The sequence below is a fragment of the Synchiropus splendidus genome, chromosome 10, assembly GCF_027744825.2.
Source record: "Synchiropus splendidus isolate RoL2022-P1 chromosome 10, RoL_Sspl_1.0, whole genome shotgun sequence".
In the NCBI taxonomy this organism is placed as follows: domain Eukaryota; kingdom Metazoa; phylum Chordata; class Actinopteri; order Syngnathiformes; family Callionymidae; genus Synchiropus; species Synchiropus splendidus.
Window position 1 is genome coordinate 15,079,204 of NC_071343.1, and position 13,763 is coordinate 15,092,966.

Genomic DNA, 13,763 nt, shown 5'->3' on the forward strand with positions numbered 1-13,763 from the left:
GCTTTTTATACGTAGCTTTAACTTGTGTACATTTTGTATTTACAAAATTTAAAATATGTCTCTCTGGTTTATACAACATCAATAGTACAGTGTCAACACCAGTCAGGCTTCTTAAGTTTGTGATCATCTGATCTCACGTGCCGGGAGCCGACAGCTGGGCCCAACATGCACCAGACGTCCAGGTATGGCTTCCTCTCAGTGAGAGCGAGTGAATGACAGCAGCAGATGATCTTCACCTATGCGAGAGAAGCCTGCTCTGCAACTCTGGACCACAAATTTAGCTTAAACAAATCAGACCCGCCGAGGACCAAATAAAGCCTGATGTGTTGAAAAAACATATAAGGAAATGGGGGGGATGTTGCATAGAATTCTAAACTCAAGAACATACATTTTGGTGCTGCTATTCTTTTACTGTGGCTTTTGGACAAACTCCTGAGACCTTCCTAAACGGGCAGCAACATTTGGCTTCATAAAGAGGAAAAAAAAAGCTGTACTCTTAAGACCTTGAACAAAAATAGTGTTGAGTGACATCACATAGAATATTCAAGAGACTAAACCCTGCACTGAGTGAATAAACATCTGCACATCTAAATATCTATTTCTCTGCTGAGGTGGATGAATTAAAGTGCATCAAACTGGATGGAGACAAAGCCCACAATCAGTACAGGTGGGGCAGGAGATGAACAGTTTCAATTAAAGACGATGCCGTATTTAAAGGAAATATATAATAATAATAATAATAACCCCCCAAGTTTCAAAGCTGGTGTTCATTTCCTGCCCGGATCACATGCAAATACAGCAGACACTGAGGGACTCTGGTCGAACATCACTTGAGTTGACAACATGGCAGCTGGTCATCCCTGCAACATGACATGGAACACGGCAACAGCAAAGTACAGCAAATGGAATACGGCTCCTCGTGAGCCACACAGCACGAAGGTGACCGGACCCGTCTTCACATATTTAGACGAGCCGGAACGGCCCAGCACAGCAGTGAACAGGTGATTCTTCTAATATATATTTACACACAGCAATCAGTCGTCCATGTTTAAGACATGGAGCACAACATCAACACAGACGAACAGCAGCACACTGCTTGTACTTGTGGACAGCAAACAAATGAATCCCTTGGCAGAAGGAGGTGAAAGCTGCTTCTAAGTGCACATCCAAACATCCCTTTTGTCCTTTTACTATAATACAAGTGAAAGAAAAATAGGCCAACTTATTTCTCTGAACTTAAGACACCGAGGCAAACAAATTAAGGAGAGGATGAGTATTGGCACATCTGGCGAAGACGAGGACAAGATTCAAGGGGTTTGGCTTCCTGGCTGTCTCTGCAACGGTGCAGGCGCTAAACATGCAGTCGAGGTCAAAACCACTCAGCCGGAGCATGAGAGACCAGCTGGCTGACATGAGCAGGCATTCGACAGCAGATCTGACTCCATGCACAAGGGGACTGAAGAAAATTGCACTTTGAAAATATCAATGCATAACAGAAGAAGCAGTGAGGAATAAAAGCGTCACCTGTAGACAGTTTGGATTGAGTTGCGCATGACTTTGGGGAATTGAAATGAAGGACTTTTAACTGTGACTCATACCAGACAGTGTCACGACAAATGCAGCATTGAACTGTTTTGAATTTTTTCAAGCGGCCTGACGCTTCTCAAAACAGGAAGTTATCTAGGGACGTGTGTCAGGACGAAGGTGGACGCGATGAGGTAGTCGTATATTTCAAATCAAAGCCAAACACGACAATCGTGAAGGGGCGCAGTGACCAGTAACCACCGCCAGAGAGCAGTCACTGTCTTCCATACAAGACAGCGTCACGCTCGAGCCATTTAACTCAGAAAACACAAGCATGCGCAGAAACGCCACCACTACACCTGGATTTGGACTTTTTTTTTTCTATAAGTTTGATGATAATTGTTTTTGTAGCATCTGATAGCACTCAAACATTGTGATTCAAATTTAAGAAACTGATAAATGATTGAATAGAATATTAGTATAATATATAGAATATTAATATATAGATCATATTTATCACATATTTATTTAGTTTTGACATCGTGCTGCCAGTTGTCATTGTTTCCATATATATATATATATATTTTTTTTTTTTTCTTCAATTACACATATTTTGTCCCAGTGTTTAATCTCAGTATTTCTTTTTGTTGTTGTTGTTGCAAATATCACGATTAGAAAAACAAATAACTGACCACAAACTCGAAGGGAATGACTCAACTGATTATCATACTACTGTATAAGTCAGGAGAATAAATTATTAGGTAAAGAACCTATTGTGACTGGGATAATATGAAGTCACAATGAAACTGCTATCATAGAACAACAAGATGACACTTATTACTCAGAATGAGCGGACAGATTTTACCACACACATGAGCAATGACTCACAATCAGAGATGGACTGCTAAAATGACATATTTTCCTTAAATCTTGAACGATTTCATTAAAATAAATGTTTAAGCGCCACATTCCAGTTAAGCATATCAATGAAGAAAAATAAAGTTTGGAACTCAACTTTGTAATGTTTTAAAAACAGCGACCTAAGTTCTTTGGATTGAGATTTAAAAAAAAAAATATATAGGAAATCACGTGCGCTCGATTTACTGCAGTTAGCGTGGAAGATAATCAGTGAGGATTGCACAGAAGCCCGGGAATGAAATAAAATGAAAGAAAACGCCTGCTTTTCTCCACGTGAAGATTCAGTTATTGCTGATTTCAGTCAAGAACTCGCAAGAGGATAATCACCTACAACTGGTGTGTCTTCTGCAAGACAGTTCGGAGGAGAGATGGTGACACACTCGCACACTAGTTACACACAGCAGCCTTGTTTGACCACGATCACACACTAGTAGACACAGACCGACAGAAGTCATTACGAAGGGACTGTAACCAGTTGCAAAGGAGAAATGCTTGATAAGTGTTGTGTATCGCAGTGCGTGAGCACACGTCAGACTTGTGATATGATCTGCATGTTGAAGCTGGGGGAACGAGACTGCTTCGTGAGTGGAGTTCCAGGAGAGAGGAGGTCCTGGGCGTCCTCTGGTCTGACAAGGTGCTCCTCCTGCAGGCTAATGGTGGAATGGCGATGGGAGCTACCCGCAGGAAGGCCCCCGTCCATGTCAGAGCCCCCAACTGCTTCTTCTCTCCCTCCATTCAGGTTCAAATTCATACAGTCAAAGGATCTGCTGGAGGAGGTGCTGCCAGTCCGCACCAACTGGGGTCCAGCAGGGAAGCTCAGGTGCTTCTTTATGGGGCTCAGCTGGATGGCGTCCAAGTTGATGCTGACCGGCGGCGACTGCTTCCGCTGCTGATGCTTCTTCACTGCGGGCTGGTGATCCGAAGGCAGTTCGGCATGCTTGGCCACCTCTCGCTCCTTCTCCCGTTCCCTCTCTCGAGACAGCCGGGAGGTGATGGCTTTCTTGATGCTGCTGCTGCTGCTGTTCAGGCTCCCGCCCCGCGGCCCGACACCACTGCCTGTCTTGGTGCCACTGGGCTGACTGCTGTTGGATGCCCCCGAGGAAAAACCCTCATCTGGATCGTTGACGTTGAAGGAATCCTCTCCGGCGCTCATTCCATCTGCATCTAAAGAATGGAGACGCACACACGAGGGAGAGGCAAATAAAAAACGTGGACCAAATAAAATGCTACTGCTTGTTATCACACACCCTTGGTGTTTGAAAGTTGAATCATGAAACCCATTCCACTTAATAAGCTTGGATTGTGATGGCAATAGTCAACATTTCACTTTGTTAATGTTTACTTGCAATCAATGCTGCAGTAACAAGATATTTTTCACCTCGGAGAAAATTCAGGATTTCCTTATGTTATCGTCAAAAATACTCTTTGCCAAGAACGAAGTCTGGTGCGCAAAGGAACCGTAATAGTCAGTCAAATGCATGCATCACTTATTCATCCATTTTCTTCTGTTTGGGGCGACAGACAAGGGACACCCTGGACGGCCCTCCAGCCCATCACGGGGCACATACGCTCTCACACACATACAATTTAGAGTCAAACTATACACAGCATGGAGCTCTTCAAACAGCTAAGAGACTAGATGTTTCGGTGTTGACGTCTAACTGTAAAAAAATTGTATCCACCTCAAATCCCACACCATAACAATGGTAAACATCTGCTGTTTCAGAATGAGTCTCAATCACGAAAGTGGCATCTTATAAACTCCAACTATTACAGCAATGAATTTGAATGCCTTTTAAACAGTCTCTCTCATACCGAGTATAATTTGGGCTGTTTTTTGTCAGACTTTAACATGTAAAATAATCAACAACACAATAAACAAAACTGTTCATCGGAATCTGTGAAGAAAATGTCAGAACATTAAGACATTATTATCAAAACAGCATCATGAAGTTAGAACGAGGACGAGGACGAGAGAGGACCAGGCGTCTGCCTCGGACATGCATTGCTAGAACAAGCACGATTGGAACATGGGGAATCGCAGGCAGCACCAGGAACAAAAACAAGAGGGATTGATTCTGAATATTCTAACATGCACATAGCATCAGGAGAAGATGCATGCTCTCCTTCTCTCTACTCCCCTGCAGGTCAGCCGTGGCGGTCACATGACCCATCCTCCAATAAAACATTGCTCAGGAAGCTGATGACAGGAAGGTCAGTCGTCCTAACAGACTTCAGATTAGGAATCAAGCTGACATCAAACTGTCTGAACTCTGCGGTGGAAACCTCTCTGCAGATCGTAGCTGCACTAAATCCCTGTTAGGAGAGTTGATTCGCTGACAGGATGGGGACCGTCGGGAACTCAGAATCATGACTGTGACTTACTTGCTGATTCATCTTCCCTCTATAATTGTGTGTGACGCTAAGTGGCCCCAAGCTCATGTTAACCCTCCGAACGACCTTGTGAGCTCAATGTCTGAAGGATACTAAATAATTATAGAATGTTAATTGAATTTAATGTCATTTTTAATTCACGACTCAACTGTAATATATCTTTTTGGTCATACCATTGATTACCTGTAACTATATTTTCAATAGATCAAAATATATTTTTCATCCATTATTCAAAAACATGCAGTAGTTGCTCTTTTTCTGTCTTTTTATGAATTTGATTACCTCTTTTATACGGTCACTGTTCTCTCAACTTCACCCAAACACTGCAAAATCTCCCTCTTGTCACGCATGTATTCAGAATTACCTTGTGCTGTCGGCATCTGCTACTATCTTTTTTTTTTCTAATCCGGGTTCTTCACTCACTTCCCTCCGCCCTGTCCCCCATCTATCCTTCAGTAACATCTCTTTTATCGGCAAGCTCAACCCACTTGTCACCGGAACATCAATGCCGAGGCTTTGAATTTTACAGAATAACAAAAACCAGAGGTGTCAAACTCAATCACCTGGGGGGCAAACATATTAAACACAGGCCAAGTTGTGGGCAGGACAAAAATAATAATAATAATTGAACAGGAAATAAAGGTGCAAGTGCATCTCTGTGGTTCACCACCATCTCTGCCTCACGACGTGAGATACTTTAAAGTTCCATCTGACTGCAACGACTCTCAGGGTTTTTGTGTTTTAACACCACATGTATTTGCATGTCATCAAAATAAAATTGAGAACAATGAATTTGATTTCAGTTTTCTGAAAATGGTGACCACACTCAAAATGCTCTGTAAGAATGGAAATCCCAACAGGACCATTGTTGAGACAAAATGATGTTCATTGCCAAAACATCTTTCATATTTGTGAAATAAACTATACAGTTACAGTTGTAGTTACACTACAAATGTATCTGGATGTAAATGTATCTGTATGTAATCTGTAAATCTGTATGTATATGATCTGAACATCCTGTTTTTGTCATTCAAGCGAGCGAAATGTCTCAATGAGTTAACACAATTATTTGTGTATATTCTTGTACACCTTTCTGAGTGTTTGCAAAGAGTAAAAACCTGAGCTATTAGCCATGCTTGTAAGTTATTAGCCATGCTAGTGGCAGATTAGCATTAGCACATTTCTCAAGTTTGTTCATGGCGGTTAAAATGTCACTTCACGAAGTGACCCAGTGGTGCTATTTGACATTGATAGATAGTTAATAGTTGTTGATAGTTGTTTGCAAGTTACCAAAACAAGCCTTCTGACATAATAGCATAACGAGATCTGCATTTTGTGGTGGTGCCATATCTTTTTCTTTTGTCTGTAAATCACAAAGAAATAGATGGGACATCATTCATTCAGAGCTCATTATACTGTATGTTAAGGTGTTAACATTTGCATGCTTAAAACATGGGAGAGCATTATGGGGCCACATGAAACAACATGGCTGAGCAGATTCAGCCCCCCAGCCTAGAGTTTGACACCATTAAGGCTCTTGAAGTACAAAGTCCAACAATTCTGGTCAAGAATGATCTGCTGCGACACAACCGGATAGAGAACGTGATGGCACTCAGACAAACATTGACCACTGGAAGACCATCACCACCCAGGTATCTCAATGTATCACACATAAGTGAGGACAAAATGGGCTGCGTGGCGGCGTCTGACAGTGGACTTCACTTGGACTGTCGTCCTTGTCATTCAAACTGTTGGACGGTTTTAAGACGCGTCTTGGGCTTGCTGTGACGGGTGCATGCGTGACGACGGGCCTCTTCCCACTCACTGAGCCGATAGAAGAAAAAACAAAAAGCAGGATGTAAAATTAGAAAGACATCCAGATGAGGAACAGGCGCCCTGGGATATGAATGCTGCGGGGTGACAAGAATTTGGTGCAGAGTAAAGCAGTGCAGAAAAACGGAAGCAGGCACCCCGCCAGATTAGTAAATGTGATGTATTTTTCCACTTACAGCCAAAGAAAAAGTCAATAAAATCAATTAGACACAGAGGACTGAATAAACCTCTCCGACGGCCAGGACACATGCTCAGTGAGTGACAAGGGCAGCAATCCAGAGCGCTGAGTCAAGCACGGTTAAGAAAAAAAACTAGAGGATAAGATGAGATGGCAGTCCCATGCAAGATGCCCACTAGCCTCAGCTCCTTCAGACCCAGAATAAGAAACTCTTCAGAAAAGAGGAGACGTTTGGTGTCAAGAGGACTGGATGAGTTAGTATAGTCTGGGGAAGCGAAGAGGCAGCCAAAACCCTTAAGGAGAGGAGGGGTAGGATGAGGAGCAGTAAAGTTGGGAGGATACGGATCGAAGGAGCACCTCCTCCTGAGACCCTCTCTGCTTTGAGTGTCCGCCCCTGTCCCCTACCCTCAAGAGTGATGGGGGGAATGACGCTGCTGCTGCTGCTGTGTTGGCTGTGAGGCTGCCCTCCTCGCTCCACTTTCGGCTCCCAGTGGTGATGGACGGGGCTAGGAGGATTGACGGTGAGGCTCAACTCAGCTTCGCTCGAGTAGTCAAAACAATCTGGGAGTCAACAACACAGATGAGGAGATGTGTTTCTTTAGTGGCAGCAAGCGTCTCCAGCTTCAACGGAACAGCACTTTTATAGATAACAACTGAACATTATCCCAAGGACGCCCCTGTGATCGCCGTCTACTGGTGGAGGCAGCACCATTTTGTCATGATTTTAACAGACACAGGCAAGCCGAGCAACAAGGAGCAGTGAGAAGAACACACACTGTGACACAAACAGACTACATGAGCACAATTACATAAAGTTACTGACATGAAACACCATTTAAACAGAGGAAATGGTGTGAAATCAGCTTTCCTTCTCACTGTCCAGGGCATTAAAGCCAGTCTCACCTAACAACAGCTTCTTGAGGGCTTTTAGATTGAAAAAAAAATTAATGTATGTTTTCCTAGAATAGTAAAGAAGTAACAAATGACCTGAAACTAACAATAATAAAATGGAAATACAGTTAGTTTCCTCTCAAAGCTTTACCTTCTCTCTTCCAGCGATGCCTGCGAATCGACGCAGTGGTGATGGCAGAGATGGAGATGCGACTGATGGTCGGCGTCACCTCTACCTGGAGAACCTTGCGGCCCTGCGGCTCATTCGGGGCGCTATCGGGCAACGAGTTCTTCATTGCGTTCCCCAGCTGAAATTCACGTTTGATTTAAAAATTGAGTTTGATAAAGCACTTTTTTTTGTTATTTCACTTCATACACTCACCAGAAGAGGCTGAGAGTACAGCTCCAGCTGGGCTCGGTACAGAACGTCCTCCAGAGCTTCCCGCCCCATCTCCCACTCGCCATTGTATCTGCACAACAGAGATAATGTTAGGTAATATCATGACTCGTGCTTACTCAAGTTAACGGAGGAGTCAGGAGGCCGTCATCCTTGACTGTTTTTGAGTTTATATAAAGACGGAGAACGATCAAACTCCTGAACACATGAAACTGCTCCAATTCAGTCCAGTTGCTGCAGAAGCGTTTCTGAATTTTTTATGGAGTAAGACTTATTCAAGGTGAATTAAAATAAATTAGTTGCACCTCCTCTTCTCATCTGGAGCTAGCATTCCTCACTTACCTGTCAAGCTCAAGCTTGACTGGCGTCAGAAGTGGAATAGAGTCATCAGTGTGTTTGATGCAGAACATCAGCTTAAGACGGTGAAACACAGGCGGTGTTAAGTAGTGAACAACTGAATGACTGAAGCACACAGTTCACCTCATGGAGGAATAGAAATGTAACACAACACCACCACGAGGTTGAGTTTAGCACACTGATAGCCAGATTAATGACTCAGCTCTTTCCTAAGGAAGTCTGAGAGCAGGTTTCTCTACTGAGCGGCACGTCATAAGAGTCAGGCCATGATTCCATAATGCAAAGTGACATGCGAGTATGAAACTAATCCCTTCCTCAAGCCACGTTCCTTTCCTTCACACCTTGAGGTTCCACATATTTCCATCCTTATTTTCTATACTATTATAATTTACCTCACCACATTGTAGTAACAAGTCCCAACTCTACACATTTATGTCACACATTATTAGTTTCAAATAAAGCAAAGATTTTCCATCATGAAACAATGAATAAAAAGTAAAAACGAATGATCACCAAGAGCCTCTTAGATGATCTATTTCCATTGAAGTTAGCAGCCACTCAGTTTTATTCATAAAATCTTCACATGAAAATCGTCAGTTGTTTTTGATTCAGTTGTGTAATGATCAAACAGTGACGGGATGAATGTCGGTGTTTCCTTTCAGCTCCGGATGAAACAAACTGAAAGATCAAACAATCCCAGAATCCTCAATGGCTTAAAATAGCAACAAAAATATAATTGGGTTTACCGATGTGAATCGCTGGCTCTGGGTTAAATACTTCGGAACTGTAATTTTGAAAACCATCAGCTTAAATACTACTATAAACACTACTTACTTAAAGCTGTTAATAATATTAGCACTTACCTGCTTGTCTCAGCAGCTTAGTTATTAGTTAGTGGACTATAAGAGCTTAAACGTCTGCACTTCAATATGATTCGGTTCTCCCTCAAACTATTAATGACCATGTCAATCATTTCTGAATGTTTATGTCGTAAAAGATAACTGTAATTCATGTTGTTGTAACTGTTGTAACTGTTATTTAAGTAATACTGCTTCTAAAGTGGTGACCACTCTGGTAGCAGATGCTTGAATGTTTAATGTAGAAGCTGCAGCAGTGAAGTGGTAGTTATTACAAAAGTAGTAGTACTCGTCCCTCAAGCTGCCTCACAGATACTCCGAGTGGCAACCTCCCATCTCCTGATGGCAGTCGTGTTTCCTCCTGGGGGCAATGAAGCATGCGGCCCACTCACGCTGCCCTGCTCCCAATGGTGACTCGCTCTAAACGCTAGCTCTCCTCTTAAATTAGAGGATCTATCACTGAAGATGAGCCATCATCGAGGAGAAGTAATCAGCTTTGCAACGATCGTCCTCTGGGATGAAATCACCTGCTCCCACAATGCACTTCTGATATAATCTATACAGCGGGGGGGCGCCGGTCCTCGAAGACTGTTAGCATATGCTGTTAACAGATTGTTGGTGATGGATCCAGGCTAAACAACACATGTCACATGTCGAAGTCTGCAGCGAATTCATGAACACAATGCGTCCACGTCGGGTGCCTGAGAGGTAAATCATTTGAACCGTGCCGCAGGATACCTACATGGCGTGATAAACAGCAGTGAGCATCTGGACCATGAACTCAGGGTCCAACAGCACACGATTGCATGGTTCTCTCCACAACTTCTGCTGCTGGCGGGGGAAGCCACACACACACAACCTGAAATGAAAAAACAACACATTCAGAAAATGAGCTGAACTGAGTCGTTTATCCAGATAGGATCTTCCTTTTTCACCAAGGAGACACTTGGAATAGACCCTTGGCTCCTTTCTATACAGAAAAGTCAGCTAAGTAATTTGAAAATGCTCTGTGGACACCTCACCGCAAGACCCGCAGAAAGTTGTAGAACACATTTGCTAGACCTATAACCTGACCTCAGATAAGCGTAGCGCAATGAGGTCTTGCTGCGGGAATATTTTTTGTAGGAAACAGAAATTGACTTCATACTCCAAACAATGACATCAAAGACTGAGGAAGGAAAGTAAGCAAGTCTCTGAGCGCAGAGATCAGGAGAACTAGGCTCCAAAGGAGTACATTGTTCTCCTGTGCTGCAATCTCCGCAGTAACAGTTTGCCATCTGTCTAGACCAACGTTGCTCGAGGCGTTGTCCGTCTTCTCGCGGTAGGGGAGTCTTCATATCCTGAGAAGCCAGCAAGCCGGAGTACAGCAGTTAACAGGCGGTGGCTGCAGACTCCCAACTCAACAACCTTGCGGCATATAAGTGTGTCCATTGGAGCACAAGATTGACAAGTGATGGTGATGTGGTTGGAGAAGGTCAGACAACTGTGGTGGGAAGAAGACTTTTCTCACCGTGAGCTCATTCTGCACACCGACTGATAGGAAGAGAGGGGCATGTAGACCACAGACGAGTTGTAGCAGAGCATGAGGAAACACAACACCTCAAACCTGCAAGCAGACAATCATTTTTAACAACCATTCATATCTTTAAAAACACGCCATTGATATGGTCTCTGTAACAATTTCACCAAGGACATATGTGCTCAGTCACTCAGGCAATTTATTAACTCCCAAATCTGTGAAATGATCTCCTTTGCACTCTGCAAGCCTCAGCACTTTTATACAGAAACCCATGAGCTGTATAAAGACGTTCTGCCTCACATGCTGCTGTAATTAGGTTGAAATCTTCATCATGTCGTGATGAAACATCCTTTTGTACTCTATTCATAGTAATAAGGGAGTATAGGCATGTAAGTGCGTATTCCCAGGATTGTAGTTAATGCTGCCGTTAAAAGCGTTAATATTGTTGCTGATAACGCCAGTGTCGCTGCTGCTGCTACCATAACCTTTGTTGCCATGGTGATTTTGTCATTGATGATGTGGTACGAGTTTATAATGCTCTATCAGCTTTTCTGTGCTAATGTTGCTCACTGTTGATGTGACCACGGCAGCATGAGTTTCAAAAGGCATGTAAACATCTTAGTCGGACTATGGGAAAGCAATCCCGATTTATTTGACTATGATCGGACTGGCGAATCAGTGCCTGCCAAGCTTCTGTTGTGAGACGGAAGTCAGCACGTTATATACACACACGTATTTCCATGCTTTTTCACATTGTGAGGTTTCTCAAGGCCACGTTTTCCCCAGCCTCTCACCCTAAATCTAACCATTCAAAACACATGGCTAACCTTAACCATGACACTAAACCAAACTTAAACCGACTTATAATGACCAAGTTATTTTAAAGTCTTCATCCTCAAATTGAGGCTTAACCTAGTGGGGTCCAGCCCAATGTCCCCACAAAGTCATACGATCCTCACAAGTTTTGTCAAGAATTAGTCCCCACAAAGTAGGATAAACAAGCCCACACGCACACACATGCCCACACACCCCAATTTAAGCATAACTCTGATGTGCGAATTTGGTTTAGATATTCATTGTTTGTCCCACAGTGGGGAAATTCCACATAGGGGCGTTAAAAATTAAACATAGCTCGGACTGAGTCTAGTTGACTGCTATTATCATTACTGAAAAGCTTTGGATACTAAAACAGATTTCAATGCTCATGGTTGAAACATATACAACAAAACCAAGACATGTTTTGCAAACAGGATGATTGAACTGCCATAACATAATATTTTCTTCACATAAAAATTACAATTATTATTAAAAAAAACTCCTCAATTTCAAGCACATAGTGAAAAAAATGTTTAAATATACGGAGTAAACATATTTTTCAATTAACATTCACAACATTAGACAATTGATAACAATAACATTGTTCAGAACAGCAGCAGCGATGATAACTGATAGCAGTACTAATAAGTTCAGCGATGATGAAGCAAGTCATAAAAGCATCATGAGATACAAGGCCATTTAATCGATAGCGATTCCAATCGACCAGAAGGTTTACTTATGCAAACATCAATCCACTCTGTCACTAGTGTTGTGAGCCATTTCAAATGAATAACCCTTCTAAGTGCAATGATGCTCATTTTTGGGCTGGTGTCCAAGACATCTAATGAGGAAGTGAATATTGTTGCGTATCCACAAGAGCAGAGATGATTTTCCGGCCAAAAAAGCTTTAAAGCTTCTGAGGGAGGACAGAAAAGGCTCTACATCATATTACTTCTCATTGCGAAGTTACAGGAAAGAGAAGCAGTGAACATAATAGGCGTAAACGACAGGTCAAATGTTGGGTTTGGAAGAGTGAAGCTACGTTTGTTGAAGCAGAACGGCACAGAGCGCTGAGGTGGGTGCTGGATTTGACAGTCAGCAAAGGTTTTAACCTGTGGCCACTGAGTGGTTGTCAGCTCTTGAAACGCACACAGCACATTTTCTTCTGCTGGCCATTTAATGAATCAATCGGGCGCATAGAAATCACGTTTAGGGAAGTTGATACCTGTTCTGAGCGGTGAAAGTTTCCCGTTGAGGGTGGAGGCCGCTGTACACCACTCTGATCAGGTCATGTTGGCAGAGAGCGCCCTCTGTTAGCGCCATAGATCCCAGGCAAGAAGGCTGTAGACACAATATATACATATTGATTTCTGTGCTCTGTGTGGCAGGAATCACTTAATGCATTTGACCAGACAATGAGATATTTCTCTCAGGTCACATTAAAAGTAGTTCAATCTGCTAGGGACGGGGCTACAATTATTGTAAAATGGCAGTCCTGAGCGGTATAACTGTAGCCCTCCAGCTACTATGAAGGTATGGTGAAAGGTTTGGACGTCGCCGTCTCAGAGGCACTATCAGCTTGGTGAATTATGAATTCTTGCAATCACAACGATCATCTTCACAGCCTTTTAGATTATTTCTCAGGCAACACATCTAAAGGACATCGGATAATTCCCAAGCTACGTCCATAAGGTTTACTGTTGCCTTTAAATGCAACATTGAAATCCTCACAAGAACAGGAGAATTGAGCTCTGTTGGTGTAACAGCCAGCCTGAAAATGTTGCAACAACAGCCATGCCTCTATGGAAACCAGGGGTGAAACTGCAAAATGCTGAGAACATTGAGCCAAGTTACCATTGTAGACAGGAAAAATAAGGCATCTAACATTCTGCGCAGGGAGTTTCCACGAAACCAATATACACCGCAAGCTTGACGCCAGTTGCTTTAGACTCCATTCAGTGCACATAATTTTGCATTGACATCCTGGGGGCAAGAGCAAGTCTTTCTTTGACTAAGATATTGTGGAAAAATAATTTAAACAGCTCATGTCTAAGGAAAAGGACATAAAAGACAGTGACA

At 42.8% G+C, this 13,763-nt stretch overlaps 1 protein-coding gene across 5 annotated transcripts in view; it reads right to left on the minus strand.

The window, feature by feature from the left end:
• Nucleotides 1–1,632: 1,632 nt before the first annotated feature.
• LOC128765735 (hyccin 2-like) overlaps nucleotides 1,633–13,763 on the minus strand; it is a 34,022-nt gene continuing 21,891 nt past the window's right edge. For 3 of the 5 annotated variants that reach the window (XM_053876751.1, XM_053876749.1, XM_053876750.1), the window contains 7 exons: nucleotides 12,910–13,025; nucleotides 10,860–10,955; nucleotides 10,092–10,208; nucleotides 8,121–8,208; nucleotides 7,890–8,046; nucleotides 7,253–7,408; nucleotides 1,633–3,606 (listed from right to left, as the gene is read on the minus strand). In XM_053876751.1, the coding sequence (XP_053732726.1) occupies nucleotides 2,972–3,606; nucleotides 7,253–7,408; nucleotides 7,890–8,046; nucleotides 8,121–8,208; nucleotides 10,092–10,208; nucleotides 10,860–10,955; nucleotides 12,910–13,025 (1,365 nt within the window). In that variant the 3' untranslated portion in view covers nucleotides 1,633–2,971. Of the gene's footprint in view, nucleotides 3,607–7,252; nucleotides 7,409–7,750; nucleotides 7,772–7,889; nucleotides 8,047–8,120; nucleotides 8,209–10,091; nucleotides 10,209–10,859; nucleotides 10,956–12,909; nucleotides 13,026–13,763 lie in introns of all 5 variants that reach the window. The other 2 variants (XM_053876752.1, XM_053876753.1) reach the window with 2 other exon arrangements.